Source organism: Gymnodraco acuticeps, unplaced genomic scaffold, assembly GCF_902827175.1.
Source record: "Gymnodraco acuticeps unplaced genomic scaffold, fGymAcu1.1, whole genome shotgun sequence".
NCBI classification, from domain to species: Eukaryota; Metazoa; Chordata; class Actinopteri; order Perciformes; family Bathydraconidae; genus Gymnodraco; species Gymnodraco acuticeps.
Genome location: NW_022990023.1, coordinates 4,240,491 through 4,257,990, shown reverse-complemented (window position 1 = coordinate 4,257,990; position 17,500 = coordinate 4,240,491). Strand labels below are relative to the sequence as shown.

The window sequence follows — 17,500 nt, the reverse complement described above, 5'->3', positions numbered from 1 at the left end:
AACCGCACAGGCAGGGCTATCTACCGCAGTTTAATCCCCGCTGCAGCGCTCTGTCAAATCAAACCTGCTCCACCATCACTGCAGGCCACCCTTAAACTATGGGTCAACTTTGTGTTTCCAGTCTCGCAGGGATAAGGTGCAGACAAGGGACGGTAAGCTGATCCGAGGCCAGGCTGCCCGAGGCTGCCTCTCTCTGAAGCCAGTGGAGGCACCGCTCGCACACAGTAAAAATAAATCCTCTAATCCTTGGAAAATATAGCTGTAAACACTTAAAAACCTTTTCACTGGGTGCTGCTGAAGCTTTGGTATGATGGTAGCTATAAACTGCAAAAACGAAGGCCACTTACAGTCTTAAAAGAGGAGAAGGACAAATGTGGCTGATTGTAATGATCACATTTAGTGGAAAAACAACATTTTACATGTCGTTTTCACCTTTATTTATCAGCGTAGAGACAGACAGTGGATGTGGGCGTGAAAAAGCAATATGACATTTAACATTGCTGTTACCAATCAGCCTGGAAGACAGACGCTTATTTTGATCGATATTTACACTTAGTCTAAATAGATTTCTAGGCTAAATCTAGGCAATTTGGGGATTTAAGATGAAAGTATCAAGGCAATTTTAGCCAATGCTTTCTATGAAACATGAAGCATTTGTTGGTATATAGGTTTCACCGGTGCATGTTTGTTATATTCCTTACTTCCTTTTGAATAGTAAATGTATCTACTTGGTGTCAAAGTGGGTAAAACGAAGCCAAAAAGTCAAGTTGAATCTGCATTAATACTTTTTTGCAGGCATAACAAGCTGTGAACTTTAACTTTAATACTCAGCTTCTTCACATTTCAGAAGTTAAACTTTAGCATTCATGTGGAGATGTGCTTCAGGCAACTAAACCTAATATTGACTCTCTTCTCAGTTCGGTTTGGTTTATCCAGTCCAGAGGGGAATATCTGGCTCTTCAGCTGCTATGTTCATCAGTGAATTGCAAACTGCTGTACAGGTATAGGTACATACAGTAGGTTTATCAGAGTAAACTACGATGATTAGAGCGGTGTGACTGATCCAAAAAATGCAGAGTCAGGTGATATCTCTCATTCATTACTACGAGTCACCCTTTCCAGTGAAATCACGTCTAATCCTCAGAGGTTTTATTTAGGAGTTGGACAGAAGATATCATCTGAGAGGAAAAACTACATATCATCCAACACTTAATTTGACAAGATGTCTACAAGAAGGATGTCTGAGAACATTAGTATTCATCGATGTGCATTTTTTAAGTGCTGAGCCAATAAATAACTCAGGAGAGGACAATATGAGGGCAATGTGTTTATTTATTCAATTCATTTTGTCAGTACTGGATGAAAGAACATTTGGCAACCCACCGCTGTGCTCTTAGTAATTTAATCAGTCTATTGATATAAGCAGTGAGAAGACAACCCATATTTATTTAGTCATGTTTTATTATGAGACTAAGTAAAGTTGAGGCCATTATTTCCTAATAAAAAAGGAAGATTGATTTGAGGAATAATGTAATAGAAGCTCGGCTCACAGGACAGTTTCAGCCGTTGATGCTGTGCGGTTGCTGCCTTTCAAGTTCCTTTGCAGTATTTGTACACACTGGCCTCGGACAGATCCATCCAGTATGCATTAAATCTCGTGGCCCTGCACAGAGATGTGCTGCAGTCAGCACTCCTGCAGTCACAGGCTCTCTGTCGGCTAATAAACTGGGGAAACCGCCTGATCAGATTTATTTGCCCAGCACAAATAAGAGGCAGGGGACACTGATGAAAAGCAAACCCTCATGAGGAAAGGGTGATACAGGAGCAACCAAGAGTGCAACCATGATGTACAGGAATATATAAAGTTATTATAATAAGAAAATCATGATGAGGCTTTTCGTTCACTTTAATTATTATATCCCTCAGGCAAAAAACACTTTAAGTAACAAATGAATTAGTTCACATGTGGTTGTGGTAATTTTGTTCAGCAGGTTTTTTTTAGGCCTGCTGACTGTCAGATCTGAGTAGAACAATAACGTTTGGATTTTGAGGTTGAGAGAGACACAGTTTCACACATCGTGATGGTGTCATCTAGCGCCACCTGAGACTGGAGTGTTTGACCTGTCTTAAAAAAATAAAAACATGTTGGGTTTTTGAACTGCAACCAACATGTTTGACCCTATACCTTCTATGTTTCACATCTGCACAATTTACATAAACATTATAATGATGTCCTTCAATGTAGGGGTGGAAATAATTTATGGAATGAATCAATCATTTGGTGAAAATAGTAAAAAATAGGTCCATTATAGCCTGATCAATACTTGATATTGTGAGGCATTTTTTTATTTGGGTGGCATTTTTTAAACAACTCTTAAACAAATATTTGTTAATATAACTCTTTTTGGAGTTAGGCAACTTTCTTTGACTTTGGTATTTGAGTATGAAGCTAAGTAAAAATAATGAAATGTCAGGGCGACTCTACTGGAGGCAGACCCGATCTGTCACATGGTCTTCTGTCTACTTTATAGAGTGTCGTTAATAGAGTGGCATCCATTTCAAAGCCTAATTTCTACCATAATAGTGCTGTCAGATCGAGGGGGCTCTATTAAAGATATGTTCCACCTGGGAATGAAATGGACTCGACTGTGTCATCAGACAGAAGGAGATAAGAGGAATATCATCTCCATCGCTGATGCTTTCCTTAAAGTGGAGCAGCATGACCCGCAATCAGTCCTCGTCCAATCTAACATCCTCATCCACCTTTCAGATGTTGTATTATCCTTCTTTATAAAGGGTAAAAAGCACAAAGTGTTCCCGCTTCAGTGTGGTCTGCTGAGGACGTCCTCACATTTTGAATGAGATTGATAACACTAAAGGCCTTTATCTTTGTCGAAACACTCATAGCAACATTTGTCAGAGATTAAATACGCTGAATGGCTATGGACTTCTACACAAATGTACTTTTCCTGAACTTCATCTATATGTACCACCATAGGTAGGTGCCATAACGCTACTTAGCCCAAGTTCATTATTTGTATTATTATTATTTGTTTACGTCACTTTTATTTGTTTGTTGAGCACTTCCGGTAATTGTCACATGGGTGTGGTTTGGTTATATAAGTGACCTGTTTGATGTCGAGTGCGGATGACAGAGGGTGAGCTTGTGCTGTCATTTTTTCTGTTTTTGACCGTTTTGTCCATAGTTACTATGTTAGGATTTTGTTTATTAAATATCCTAAAACTATCTTGCTTCAGTATGGACTTTCTCTTCGAAAACGCGTCACAGTTTATAGCCAAGTTTAGCCTCTCGGCGACTCAAACGTAACTGGGGATTGAGCCGCCACATAATGTGTGTGTTTATTATGTTATCTATATTTAACAAACGTTTAGACTGATGGAATACATATTTTAGCCCATTAAGTAGTTAGAGTAGTTTAGTTGTTAGGGTTGTATAACACATGGACAGCATCAATTCTATATGTATTAATGATATATAATGTAAATACTTTATGTTTGGTGTCTCTATTCCCAATCTCCCTATAGCTTATTGGGGTGTCCAATGTCACATGTCTCCATTATGTCTTATGATTGTATTTGTTTTTAAACTTGTGCATAAATACAATTAATGTGCAGAGTCAAGATGTAAAGGGCATCCAAACTCTCAAGGTGACAAAACACTTCACACATGCACTGCAGTCAAGTAGAGAAGGGAGACACAGATTCAAAGTGAAAACACAAAACCAATCAGAACCTCTCCTGTCGTCTACATATACAAAAGAAACCACAAAAACAATCATCCAATGCCAAGCTTTAGCCTGGAGGAACAGATACTATTTATCAATGTCACAGCGTGCCAACATGGTCACTGTAAACAAACCTTGCCCTTGCTTTCCTGAGAGATTGATGCGCTTTATAATAACAGTGTTCTTCCTTGTCCAAATGTGCCACATGGGAGAAAATATGATAATATTTATGCTGCCCCAGAGTCCAGGAGGCATCGGGACAAATCAATACTCCACACAAGTCACATCCTCCGCTCTGCTGAGGGGAAGCATAATCATATCTCATCCTGGTGAGTCTGCATATGAACATGTATTTAACTAAAGAAGCAAAACAGAAGCAATTTAGAAATGAGTGAATGTAGATCCGAATAGGTCTAATGCTCCTTGAGTTGTGTAAGAGGAGCCGTCATACAAAGAGCCGTATTCTTGTCACGACCAAACGCAGTAATCACTCACGACTGCTTTTCATCTAACAAGCACAATGGCTGACCTTGGATGAAATTACTCGAATTCTAGGCCTACATCCCGATGAAGAAGGGCATGAAATCACTTCCTGCGTTCAAGGTTATGAAGCCAGCGTGATGTGCTTCTCCATCGCAGAACCTTGGAACTAAACACCAAGGTAATTTAAACAGAGCAGAGAAATAGCCTCTGAAACAAATATTGCCGTCGTAGATTGGATTCACATAGCAGATGCAAATAGAGGTCCATAAAGTAAGTGGGCACACAAATAGGCAACCTTTCAATTACAGTAGGCTGCGTTACAGTGGAGAACATTCCCCCCGTGTTGTTATCAGTGAGGCTGCAGGGGGGAGACGGCGGAGGAAGTGAGATCGGTGTCACCTAGGAAGAGTTGACTGTAGGGCAGCATGGGGGGGGGAATTACCATAATCACACTGGCAGCCTCTGCAACGCACCAAGGTCACCCTGCCTCCTCGATCTGAGTTCAGCTCCAGAAACACAGGACCAGACTCCTCAGGGTTTCTGCCGCTGCTTTTAATGAAACTATTCATATCTCACACTGCACTGTAACTTGTATTATTGTTTTTTTATACCTGTATTATTCTATATTAGCTTGTTTTATGTTTATCATAATCTGGCACAATCTTGCACTAATATTTTGCACATTCTATGTACAATTTTGCACTAATGTACATTATCAAATATTGAAGCGACTGTTATTTTATATATATTGATTGTTTTTATTTAGGTCTTAATGTGTGCACATGTAAAATTGTGTCTTTGATTCTGACACATATTTTCATATACAATTGTTTTTATATTCGGGATTGTGGGAAACGGTATTTCGATCTCTGTCTGTACACACAAACTGGAAGATTGACAATAAAGTTGACTTTTGATTTTATTCTCTTCGCTTTTAATGACAGTTTTTAAATTATTTTTTATAATGTGATTCCACTGCACTATTTCCTAATGCTTTTCCTTTTTGTAAAGCACTTTGTAAATATGTATATATTTTTGCATTCTGTAGCTGGTTGGCCAAGAAGACAGACTGAGACCTTGTGAGCTGACATTGTTGCACGGTCACAGTCACACAATCCTCCAACAGGCCTTCGGAATAAGAGCGATAGATGATTGGTATTCAGAAGGCAGAGGCAACACAAGGACGACTCCAGAGCTCTTCCAGTTCCTAAATACAACTCCTGCTTTTCACAAATCTGCTCAGGTTCACTTCAATCAAATCAGTGTTTGGTGTTGGAGCTCGGCACCAGTGCTGTGTGTGAGTCAGAGCCAGAGTCAAAAAATAAAGCTCTATTTTAATTCCTTCAACTAAATTGAATACATTGATTTCATCTTGTAGATTCAATCCCAAATATTTATAGGCTTCGGGGATTTCCATAGAATAAACCCACTTGCAGCTTTTGTTTCTCGAACCAAACATCAGCAGAAATGGATGATGGACAAAGTCATTCTTGGCCACGCACCAAGACCGTGTATCCACTGGCAGCAGATATAATGATATTTACCCCGCCTAAATATGTGCATGGCACTTTTGAAAAGCATCTATCAGTTATAGGAACATGGGAATGGTAGGGTTACACAGGAAAAGATAAGCCTGAAGGCTCTCAGTCAGTTAGGGACTGAAATAGCTTTTATTAGCTTGAGAGGATGCAGAAACAATCATCCGGATAAATGAGGACCCACAATGCAGCAGGGCTCACGGCCGCGGCGGGAAAGCTGACACCGCCCGCATTCCTCTCTGATATCAGAACAACATTAATCAACTGCTGGGCGATTAAACAGTACATGTAACTCGGCACGGCACTTTAAAGTAATGACAACATCAGCTAGCTTGCAACAATGAGGTTAGACTGACGTGAAGCCATTTGTCACATTTCCATTTCCCAACGGGCCGCAAAGGACATCAGGTCTCTTCCTCCTCTTGACTGAGGACACAATGAGCAGCGTGAACAGTGTTCTCTGAAGCTCGCTGGGCAGTATATAACAATAAACAGTATATTTAGTTACCAGGAGAAGATACCCTCCTGCATAATTCAAAGGCGAGTCTCTCTAAAGGTCGAGGAGCAGGTCCGCCGCAGGATCAGTAACGCAGCGGGTCTACAGGTCAGATACTCATATATTTGCATGTGCATATATCTAACTTTAAGATAACATATATTTATTCATCCAGGAACAGTGGAAGAAGAAGTATTCCAAAATCTGCTTAAGGAGTATAGGAGTAACAAGGATGCAGTGTCATTGCTCATAATTGATATATCCTTTACGTACAGAAAACTCTTATAATGCTCAGCTCCAGGAATCCATTATTAGACATATAATTTAAAAAACGTTAGCTGTTATTTCCCCTATTGAGAAAAAAAAAAAGATAACACAAAACAGAATAATAATGTTTGTTGGTATGTTGTTTAGAGTTTTAATCTGCACTGCAAAATGCATAGGGTTTTGGTGAATACTAACTAGATATATATAGTTTTTTTTACTTAATTGTATTCTATGTCAATTTAAATAGTTACTATAGTACTGTATGTTATGTGTGTATAACGGGATACAACTGACAAAGTATCTTAAATGGTACTTAAGCACAGCTAATGACTTCCCACCACTGTCAAAGGAAGACTGAGAGCCTTTTGGTTTATAGGATCGCCCTGCTTCCCCTCACAGTTACTCACATCACACCTGGAAGCTGCCCAGAACAAACACACAGTTATATTGAATAATCCGGCATGTAGCCAGGACTAATAAAGCCTCTCTCCTTGAAGAAATGTATTATCTTATGGCATTTTATTGCCATCCTTAATTCTGAACGTGCTATCTGCCATGTATACTCACATGTGTATTTTATTGCATTTTTATTGTGCTTTTTATTGCACTATGCAAATTAAATGCTATCATTTGTGGCATTGTTCCGCTCAGTGAATATGCAATGCATATGTTTCTCTCCCTAATGAAAAAAACTAAAATATGTTTAACAAACCAAAACAAAGCCAATTAAAGGGTCCCTATTCTGCTCATTTTCATGCTCATATTTGTATCTTGTTCCTAGAGTCTACTGTGTCACGCCTCCATGCTCTAATGTTCAAAAAGCTCCTTATTTTTCTCATACTGCCTGTGCTGCAGCACCTCTTTTCACCCTCTGTCTCAAACCAGAGCCCAGTCTGCTCTGATTGGTTAACTGGCTGGCTCTGTTGTGATTGATCAACTGCTTAGAGATGTCCCGCCCCTTAACGTACAATGTGTTTTGAGCATTGACCAATATGCATGACACATACTAAAACTTAAGCTTTCTCTAAAGTTTGAGTCTTAAACGCACACACACACACACACACACACACACACACACACACACACACACACACACACACACACACACACACACACACACACACACACACACACACACACACACACACCACACACACACACACACACACACACACACACACACACACACACACACACACACACACACACACAATACCGGAGACTCTTGTTACTGTAAGACAGCAAAACATTCGTTTAACCACTAGAATCTGTTGATATATAAAAAACAGATGATTCAAAGGTAGTCGATGCAATGTTCAATGTGACAGAACAGAAAGCAGGAGAGAAAAATCACGGTATCGTTGCTGTCACTGAGGAATTGCACACTGCTAAAGCAGCCTCCCTCCTCTGTCATCATCCTGTTGGACCTGTCTGCTGCATTCGACACGGTGAATCATCAGATCCTCCTTCGCACTCTCCAAGAACTTGGAGTTTCAGGCTCTGCACTTTCCCTCCTCACCTCATACCTCAAAGACCGCACCTACAGGGTTACTTGGAGAGGGTCGGAGTCCGACCCTTGTCAATTAACTACAGGGGTCCCTCAGGGCTCTGTTCTTGGTCCCCTCCTCTTCTCCTTGTACACAAACTCGCTCGGATCTGTCATTAGCCCGCATGGTTTTTCATACCACTGCTACGCTGATGACACCCAATTAATTCTGTCCTTTCCCCGCTCAGAGACCCAGGTCGTCGCACGCATCTCTGCTTGTCTAGCTGACATCTCTCAGTGGATGTCTGCTCATCACCTTAAGCTCAACCTTGACAAGACTGAACTGCTTTTCCTTCCGGGAAAAGATTGTCCCACTCTTGACCTAACAATCAACATCAGCACCTCTGTTGTTTCCCCGACTCAGACTGCAAGGAATCTGGGTGTGATCCTAGATAACAACCTGTCCTTCACTGTAAACATAGCTGCCACAACCCGCTGCTGCAGATACACGCTTTACAACATCAGGAGGATACGTCCCCAGCTGACTCAGAAAGCGACTCAGGTTCTGGTCCAGGCTCTCGTCATCTCACGCCTAGACTACTGCAACTCCCTCCTGGCTGGTCTACCTGCATGTGCCATCCAACCTCTGCAGCTCATCCAGAATGCAGCGGCTCGTCTGGTCTTCAACCTTCTCCCACACCAACCTTCTCCCACACCACTCCGCTCCTCCGCTCCCTCCACTGGCTTCCGGTAACTGCTAGAATCCACTTCAAGACAATGGTACTTGCGTACTATGCTGCGAATGGATCTGGCCCTTCCTACATCCAGGACATGGTTAAACCGTATACCCCAGCACGTGCACTCCGCTCTGCATCAACAAAATGGCTCGCTGCACCCTCGCTGCGAAGGGGACCCAAGTTCCCATCAGCAAAAACACGTGGGTTTGCTATCCTGGCTCCAAGATGGTGGAATGAGCTCCCCATTGACATCAGGACAGCAGATAGCTTGCACACCTTCCGGCGCAGACTGAAAACTCATCTCTTTCGACTCCACTTCGAGCGATATAACTATTAACAAAGCACTTGTATACTAATAAAGGACTGGCTTACCTAAAGCCAGTTGAGTAGCACTTGAAATGTTTTTGCTCTATGAAACCAGATGTACTTATATGATTCTGTTTTCTTCAAGTTTGTATTTTGTTGGTCGAACGCACTTATTGTAAGTCGCTTTGGATAAAAGCGTCAGCTAAATGCAATGTAATGTATATCAACACTAAAACTCACAACACACTGATATCTTAGCTGAGAGGGACGAGAAGAGACAGCAGACTCAAGCCTGCTGTTGTGAGAGGCTGCTGGAGGATGTGGATGTTCAGATGTAAGCTAGTGTTAGAGGAGGTAGACAGCCTGGGGCTCACACGGGGCTACGAGGAGAAAACATGATGCGGTGGCACCTGTTGATGTCCTGAAGCACCTGAAGAAGCTGAAAGAGCTGCTGGCCCCGAGGGAGACGACCCAGAAGAGAGAGGAGAAAGAAAAGACAATAGATGCCGCTTTTTTCTTTAAACTCGATCTGGACTGAAATGTTGAACATAACTCAACACTTTACATTCCTCTGTTTTGACAAATGTGCCTTTTCCTTCCCCTTTATGTGGAGCTTTTCATCTGCTGTGAGTGCGGCGGAGCAAAGTGAGAAAATAACAACGAGGTGATTTCTAAACGGCGGCGTCGGGAAAATAATTACAGAAGTGTTCCTTTTGTCAGCACACATCCAAGGACAGAAAGGAAAACTTTATTTCAGCTTACAAATGCTTCTATAACACCATCCGACCCACACAGATTAAAACCTTGTATTTTGTGGGACTAATTCATCCTTTATATGACGTTTCAGTATCCATTATAATCAGGATGAGGACTGCAGAGATGCAAGTTCACACATTTGATATATAAAAATCTGTTAGAACGATGTTATACTTTCCGAGTTTTAAACATCTTCCAAAAGAGAGCAGGCCCTGCAGTGAGGAAATATTGTGGAGCACGCACATAAAGGAACAATACCTGCAGCGCGTCGCCCCATAAACGCACCCACCGAGTGCAGCTATAACCTGAAAGCACCGCTGCCCTAAAAAAATAACAAGCAACATGCGCGCCAGAGCTGATAGCAACAGCCCACATGATTGAAGTCATGAGCGAGAATAAGACTGCATGAATATAAACATGAGACAGCCACGGGGAACAAAAAGGAGGGGGGGGGGGGGGGGGGGGGGGGGGTACTGAGTAATCTAAAGCACTGAGCTATTTCTAACATCCACAAGCAATCATGAGTTTGCAAAGACTAAAGGCCCTGTCACACTGTCCCGAAATTGACACCCGATGGACACACGATAAAGGAAATGTTCAAATTCGGCTGTGATCGTAGCAACATCGGGCCATTCGTGAGGGCATCTTAAGCCATCGTATGACCGCCGGTGGAGTTTCTCAGGCTCCGGCAGCAACTTCGTGAGCGGCAACTTCGTAAGGCATCGTGAGGGCATCTTGTCAAATCGTGTCATCTTCGTGTTATCATCGGTGCATTCACCCTCACTCTGATCGGGGCGAATGCCCGATGGCACCGATGATAACAAGATGCCCTCACGAAGGGCACAATTGACACACGAATTCAACACGAAAATGAACCTTCGCAAGGTCCTTCGGCAATTTTTTGGCATGCCAAAGATTTTGCCACCGCTCACGAAGTTGCTGCCGGAGTCTGAGAAACTCCACCGGCGGTCATACAAAGGCTTAAGATGCCCTCACGAATGGCCCGATGTTGCTACGATCACAGCCGAATTTGAACATTTCCTTTATCGTGTGTCCATCGGGTTGTTTTATTGCACAACAAAATCATGTAAATATATTATGTAAATAGCCCAATTTGTGTTCTGTGAAACTAAAAAGGATATCATATTATTTTGAAGGACAGTTGACAGGAAGTTGTTGTTGTTATGGAAACAACATTACGGAGAAAACGTAATATTTTCTACATATAACGACGGATAAAGTAAAGAACAAAGTCTGAAGATATCAGTACAGTATCATAGTACTGTAACATAATTGTTTTTGGTACTTTCATTGCAGTTGTATGTCTTAAATGTGATGTAAATGTTGCCTTCGTGTGTGGTTCGGGGCCATCTTCGTGCGAAATTCACAATTCCATATTCGTGTGTCCATCGGGTGTCAATTTCGGGACAGTGTGACAGGGCCTTAAGGGGAAACGTGTGAGGCAGCGAAACACTAAACCAAAGTCTGCACACACACATTTATATATCTTCGTAGTATGGGGATAGTAGCTTGGTTATAAAGTATAAAATTAGATACAATGTCAATTCATGATTTTTTTTAGAGCTTTAAAATGAAGACTTGCAAATAATAGACGAAGAAGTGACAGCTTTTCCTAATGTGACGGTCAAATATGCCCTTTCCTGTTAAGTCTACAGCAGTAAATGCAAATAAACATGTAATTTTAAATGTTTACACCTTAGCCTGATTCAGTCAAATAACTCGGTGAAGTCTTAAAATCAGGTCCTTAAACTCCTTTAAAAAAACGAATGAATTAACAGTAAAAGGCCAGTTTTCAGCACTGCAAATTGCCTCAATACCATCCTCACCAGCAGTGTTCCTTACGACTGACTGAGTTTCTTTTGAAAACCTGAGTGCAACACTGCAGTCTCTTTACTCCCCACCAAACAGCCATTGACTCCATCACCCTCCTCCAAAACCTAAAACACACAGGTGCACTTTGCGACCTGCTTTCCAGTGGACTACTTCCCCAAAAGATGACAACAGCGTGTGCCAGTACAGCTCCCGTTTCCACTCCATCACCCAGAATCGGAAGGTGAAATTATTACGCTGCTTGTAGTCGTTCGTCATCTTGTGACCGTGAGGCGGCTCAGCCATTCCTCACTGTTTAGAGAGGAGCAGATTTATTATGTCGTGTTGAAAGGAAATACACTAAGATTCAAATGTAATCCCAGATTCACACTTCAGTACTACACACATTTATTTTTTGATAGTGTGACTCCAGCATAGAAACTCGAATGAATTCAGTTCAACTCGGGGCTCTGGGGGTACTAATATCATCATCTCCTCGCAGCACAAATCTCCAACCAGCATCTCAAACTGCGCTTAGGCTAATTCCCCAGAGAGAAACCCTGCTTCACTCCACGCCACTTCTGCCCCCTTTCAAGTTTGCTTTCTCTCTGTCATCATTGCTAAAATAAATCAAAGCTACAATAATTCAGAGTGTTAAAAGTGTGAGTGTGACTTCTACACAGAATGGAGAGCTTTGAGCAGCTTTAAAGACAGAACAGGAATACAAAATTGGGATTTTTAGTCGCATACAAGCCGAAAAATCAGGTTGCTGAATATGAACGGATGTAACTCGATATGAATTAGGGGTTTTGCGTTCGACAGTAACGAAATGATGTTAGCAAGGCATTTACGAGATCCAAGACGCTAATTGTTCCCAGGGAAGATGAAAGGGGGAAGAGGTTTATGCAAGTGTTGACTTATGAAAATCGGCATTGGATGAAAGTGAATGAGGTTTTCTGTCAACAAAGACTTGGCTGCAGCCCGACCTCTGGGCACCTCGAGTCGCTGCATTTAAGTTTGGTGACTTGGATTTTTTTTTTTTTAGTGTTGGGCCACTAGCCGGAGCCGTGTCTATTATCAGAACGATCCCAGTTCGAAGACACTAACAATGTCAAACTCACTGGAGTAGCATTCGGTGCTAAAAGTAAATGTGTTTTTTTCCCAGAGCAAATATAAGACCTTTAAGTTGATAAATGATGACCAACAAAACAAAAAACGTAGCATCTTTCTGAGCAGCGGACTGTAAAAACAGTAATAACACAAAAAACAAGGACGGTCAGGAGAGAGCTACAGCGGACTGAAAACACTCGCACACTGCAGGAGAACAGACAATAAACCGTCTTTTCTTTATGATATTGCGTTAGAAAGTGAGAGCACTGCAGATCATCCCAAACTGTCAAAACATTAGCTATAAATATAAACTCTGTGCTACTTCACTGCACAGTTTACACCAGTGTTTCTTCTACCAAACGTACACTCACACGAGTCGACACATATAAACATTTTAGCCAAAGGTGACACCGCACATTTCTGATACATATTTAAAATCAGTGATGGCTGTTTTGTTAGGAACCAAAATAAGTATTTAAAAAATGTAAATATACTTCTTTCGTGTTGTTAAGAAAAGGAACTGTCGTGTCACTAATCTTAGCTACACCATTTATTTTCTTTGATATGTTTACATTATGTATTACTGTTCATGTTTCTGTGTTGAAATATTGTTAAAAATGTACGGTTAAATAAGTGTAAGTCTGGTTCCCTAGGCTTTGGTCTTAAGGCATCATACAGTAAAGCAGCACACACTTTATGCCGAGTTCACACTCCACATCAGATCTATGTACTTCTCACACTACACAACGTGCTGCCTTGTAATCGAGAGTCTTGAAGTTGTCGTGGTTTTCACACTACATCACTGACCGGAAACACACCGGGTCACACACACTACAAGATCTTTCACCAGGAGGAATCCCCGACGAGTATTTCTGTTCTCCAAACTACATGAAAGAAGTGACAGGGGAAATTATGTAACACCATGTCCATGTACAAGGTATTTCTATTTCCTCGAGGAATCCGCAGAACCTTGTAGTTTCCACACATCTTTACTATTTATAAGATGTGTCCTTTGGGTGGAAGAACAACATTTATTCCTATTGTTGCAGTGGACCAATCTTTACCTCCAGAGATATTTAAACAGTTAGATGTCTGGGATGCTTCTGCAATGCATCTAAAGCAGTTCATTCAAAGAGCTCAAGTGCCAATTCTCCTCTGATTTTTTGCGGGGATCTCCCAAAATTGAGAGTTTAAAATCAGGTGTTATCTGTGCAGTGTGAACCAGACATCAGGAACCACCAGTTAATATAATACACGTATTTTAAAAGACACTCACCGGCCAGCACTCCTGCCATGTATAGAAGACTTATCCGTAATATACCATGGACCATCTCCAAAGGAACGCCAATCATCAGCTGCAGTAAAGCATTGAACCCCAGCTGCTCCAAACTGAGGGGAAACAAAGAAATAGGATAAATAAAGACATTTAATAATAAAGCTTTATTTAAATAGCACTTTTCATACATCATTCAAACACTTTACAAAATGACACATCACAAGCTAAAAATAAACAACAAGAAATTCCCCTCAGATTATTTGTTATGAACTTTAAAAGGTACATGCAGCAAAATATAACATTTTATCAGGTTAATAGACACAAGGAGGTAAAAGGTATGATAATAAAAATAAAATAAATAATGATTTCTCTCTGACGGATAAGACACAAGACAACTGAATCGATGCAACACTATAAAACCCCATAAAACAAAGTGACAGAAATAAAAATAAAAAGATAATAGTAATACAAATGCCAAAATTCTAATAAAGGTTAAACGATTCAAATGTTAAAAAAAACAACGTAAAAATAAATATTGCTATTGAAACATGTTAGATTAAATCCTTAAAGACCTATAAAATAAATAAAGCAATATAAAAGTAGGTAAATAATAAAGACTAAAAGAACATTTAAAGTGGGGGGTTGCTAATAAAAAGCTAATCTAAAAAGATGTGTCTTTAGCTGGTGTTTAAAAATGTCGGCCTCTCCTCTCATTTGTTGCTAGTACAGCTGTTGACATGAGATAAGGCGAGGCTCGTACCCAACGTGCATGAACATGTAGCTGAAGAAGCGCCACACTTGAGCTCGGTGTCCGGGGTGGTAGACCAGAGGACTCTTCATGAAGTCGGGCTGGTAGGTCTGCAGAACCCACTTGTTCAGCATGATGCCGTAGCACATGAACACGATGATCTGCAGACAACAGGAATGACACCAAACTGTCACTTCTTGCTGACATACCAATTACACGTTCCCTCTGCAAACTGCCGCCACAAACATGCACAAATAAAACCCATTGTGCTTAATGAAAGATTCATGACGTCTTTTCTGTATTCCTCGGCTGATTAGACTTGAGCAGACAAATACCGCCGGCGGAATGAAAAATATGGCACATCTGGTTCAATTCCATTCATTTCTTTTCATAGAATAATGAATCATTGTCTCTGTGAATTAAATGAATGTGAACCGTTATTATCACATTGTCATTGTCATTACAGACCATTCAGAGGCACTGTAAGAGCACTTGGCTTTCTTTCCTCTGAATTAGGATGATTTCAGGGGGAATGAGGAAGTTAGGTTATTTTAGCGACGTAATCCTCGACCATTTAACAGAGGTCCGTGAGGGCTTCTGTGTTGGAGGTTGTCTCCAAATGAATATAATAGGTCATTTATTGCCGCTGTGGTGGGCAGGGTGCTTACCGACCTGGTTTTTAAAAGTTTGTAAATTAGTGACTGAAGAATTCCCCCCATGCAAGCAGAGAGAGGGTTTCAGCTTGGAGGAAGGGCATTAAATGCACCCACTAAGCCTCTGACTCCCAAATGTGTTACCAGCTCATATCGAGCTCGCAGTAAAAGCGTGTGATCAAAGGCAGGAAATCTCCTCAGCGGGTCTGAAGCGAACGACTAAGCCAAGAGAACAGACTAAATCCAGGGTTGTGGGTTAGTAGCACATGCTCAAGTAACATTTTGCAGCACATGTTAGAGGAATATTTGAATCGGTAGAACAGTTCAGTTTATTGTCTTATTTTGTATTTATTAGTCAATTTATTGAACATGTTAGAAACAAAAAAAACGTGAAAAATCAAAACACGTTCCAATAAATTCTCAAATAGTTTCCGTCATGTTCAAAAGGGGCAAGAAGAAGCTTAAAAACGTTTCTGGTCCCCCTCTAGCGTACATTGTTCACGAAAATAAAAGTGTAGGTCATCGTCATCAGCATCTATGATATTTGTTTTAAACAAATCATTTCTTTGTACAAAACAACCAAATAACTTTTACAACGACAAGAAATAGCAAGCATCACTTCACAGGTCCTGCTCATAACCGTGCAGGATTTGGTTTCTAAATAATAGTTTTAGTTTAGATAAAGTTGCACAGTATTTCAGCTCATCATTACAGTCATTCCACAGATGCAATGACATTTGGAATTTGTTCGAATGGGTGGTTTTTTGAAAATGCAGTTTCCTCTCAACATGTGTACGTTTTCTCTCCGTGTGAAAAGTCCCTCGACATTATGAGGTAATGGTTGATTTACGGCTATGAACATAATTTGGATAGTTTTATAGTCAACCAGGTCTTGTGAGTTCAGTGTTTTTAGTTTGATAAATAATCGATTTGTTGGTTCGATGTAGGTAAGTTATATGTCTAATTCGTATGGCTCTTTTTGCAGGATGAAGATTGCTGCAGGATGAAGATTTACTTACAATCTAAGTCCTGAATCTCACCTGTACGATGGTGACGATGGCGATGAAGACCGGCGGGGGACACAGGCGGTTCTGGTGGAAGTACCAGCGCCGGTCCGTCTCGCAGGGCAGGATCTCGTATGCCACATAGCGGACGAAGCGTTTGTACAGACCCAGCCCCGTCTCGTCCAGCAGGATCTCCCTCTGCAGCGTGCGGCGGCCATTAGCTATGGCCCGTCGGAAACTGCTGGAGCGCTTACTGCTCATCTGATGGAAAGATGAAGAAACATGTATTACTCAGAGCAATATCTGGTGAGCAACTGCTTGAAGTTTTAAGGAACGCAGAGGAATGATTAACTTGTTTTCCATATTAGACCGATGGAAACACAACACATTTTCATTGTAATTAAAGAAATAGTTTCACATTTAAGGAAATGCGCTTAGTTGCTGAGAGTTAAATGAGAAATGTGATGTTACTTTCATGTCTGTATGCTAAATATAAAGCTATCTCTTAACTTAAATTAACATCAAAAGTACAAACCAGGGGTAATCAGCTAACCAAAGGTAATAAATCTGCCTAAAATCATCCATACACTTTAGCTAACTAACACATACATATAGTTTTACTTCCTGATTCCTTAACACCACCATGAGTTTTGTGATCAAGGTTGGCAGGCACTTCTAGGAGAAGAAATACTTGCATAATTGGCAGATAATCCTCTGTTACACCACAAATTGTTGCAATTAAGCTTCAATTTCCGTACAGATTTAACAAATGAGATCTAATGTGTTAATTAGTGAGCTTAAGATGTGGTAGTACATAGGGGGATTGTGTACCTTTGCACACAGCCATGCTGTTCTCCTGTCATTATGGAAAGCTAAGCTAAACTAAATGCACATATAAAGATACAAGGGTTGTAAAAATCTTCTCAGCCATCTTTTAGAAAGAGAGGAAAATGCAGCGTATTCCCAAAACATCTTCAACAATAGACAACATTTCTTTTTTTTAGATGACAGACTTGTTTTTTGTGACTTAGAAATCCAAACACAGCTGAGTCCCTGTGTTTGTT

General features: G+C 40.9%; 1 protein-coding gene across 4 annotated transcripts in view; it reads right to left on the bottom strand.

Annotated features, from left to right (window-relative positions):
- Window positions 1-17,500, bottom strand: part of rhbdl1 (rhomboid, veinlet-like 1 (Drosophila)) — a 48,193-nt gene that overhangs the window by 15,538 nt on the left and 15,155 nt on the right. For all 4 annotated transcript variants that reach the window (XR_004568767.1, XM_034214771.1, XM_034214769.1 and 1 more), the window contains exons 3-5: window positions 16,473-16,697; window positions 14,792-14,940; window positions 14,032-14,144 (exon numbers count right to left, since the gene is read on the bottom strand). Coding sequence is in view for 3 of the 4 variants with exons in the window: in XM_034214771.1 (XP_034070662.1) it covers window positions 14,032-14,144; window positions 14,792-14,940; window positions 16,473-16,697 (487 nt within the window). In the remaining variant the exon portion in view is untranslated. The remainder of the gene's footprint in view (window positions 1-14,031; window positions 14,145-14,791; window positions 14,941-16,472; window positions 16,698-17,500) is intronic.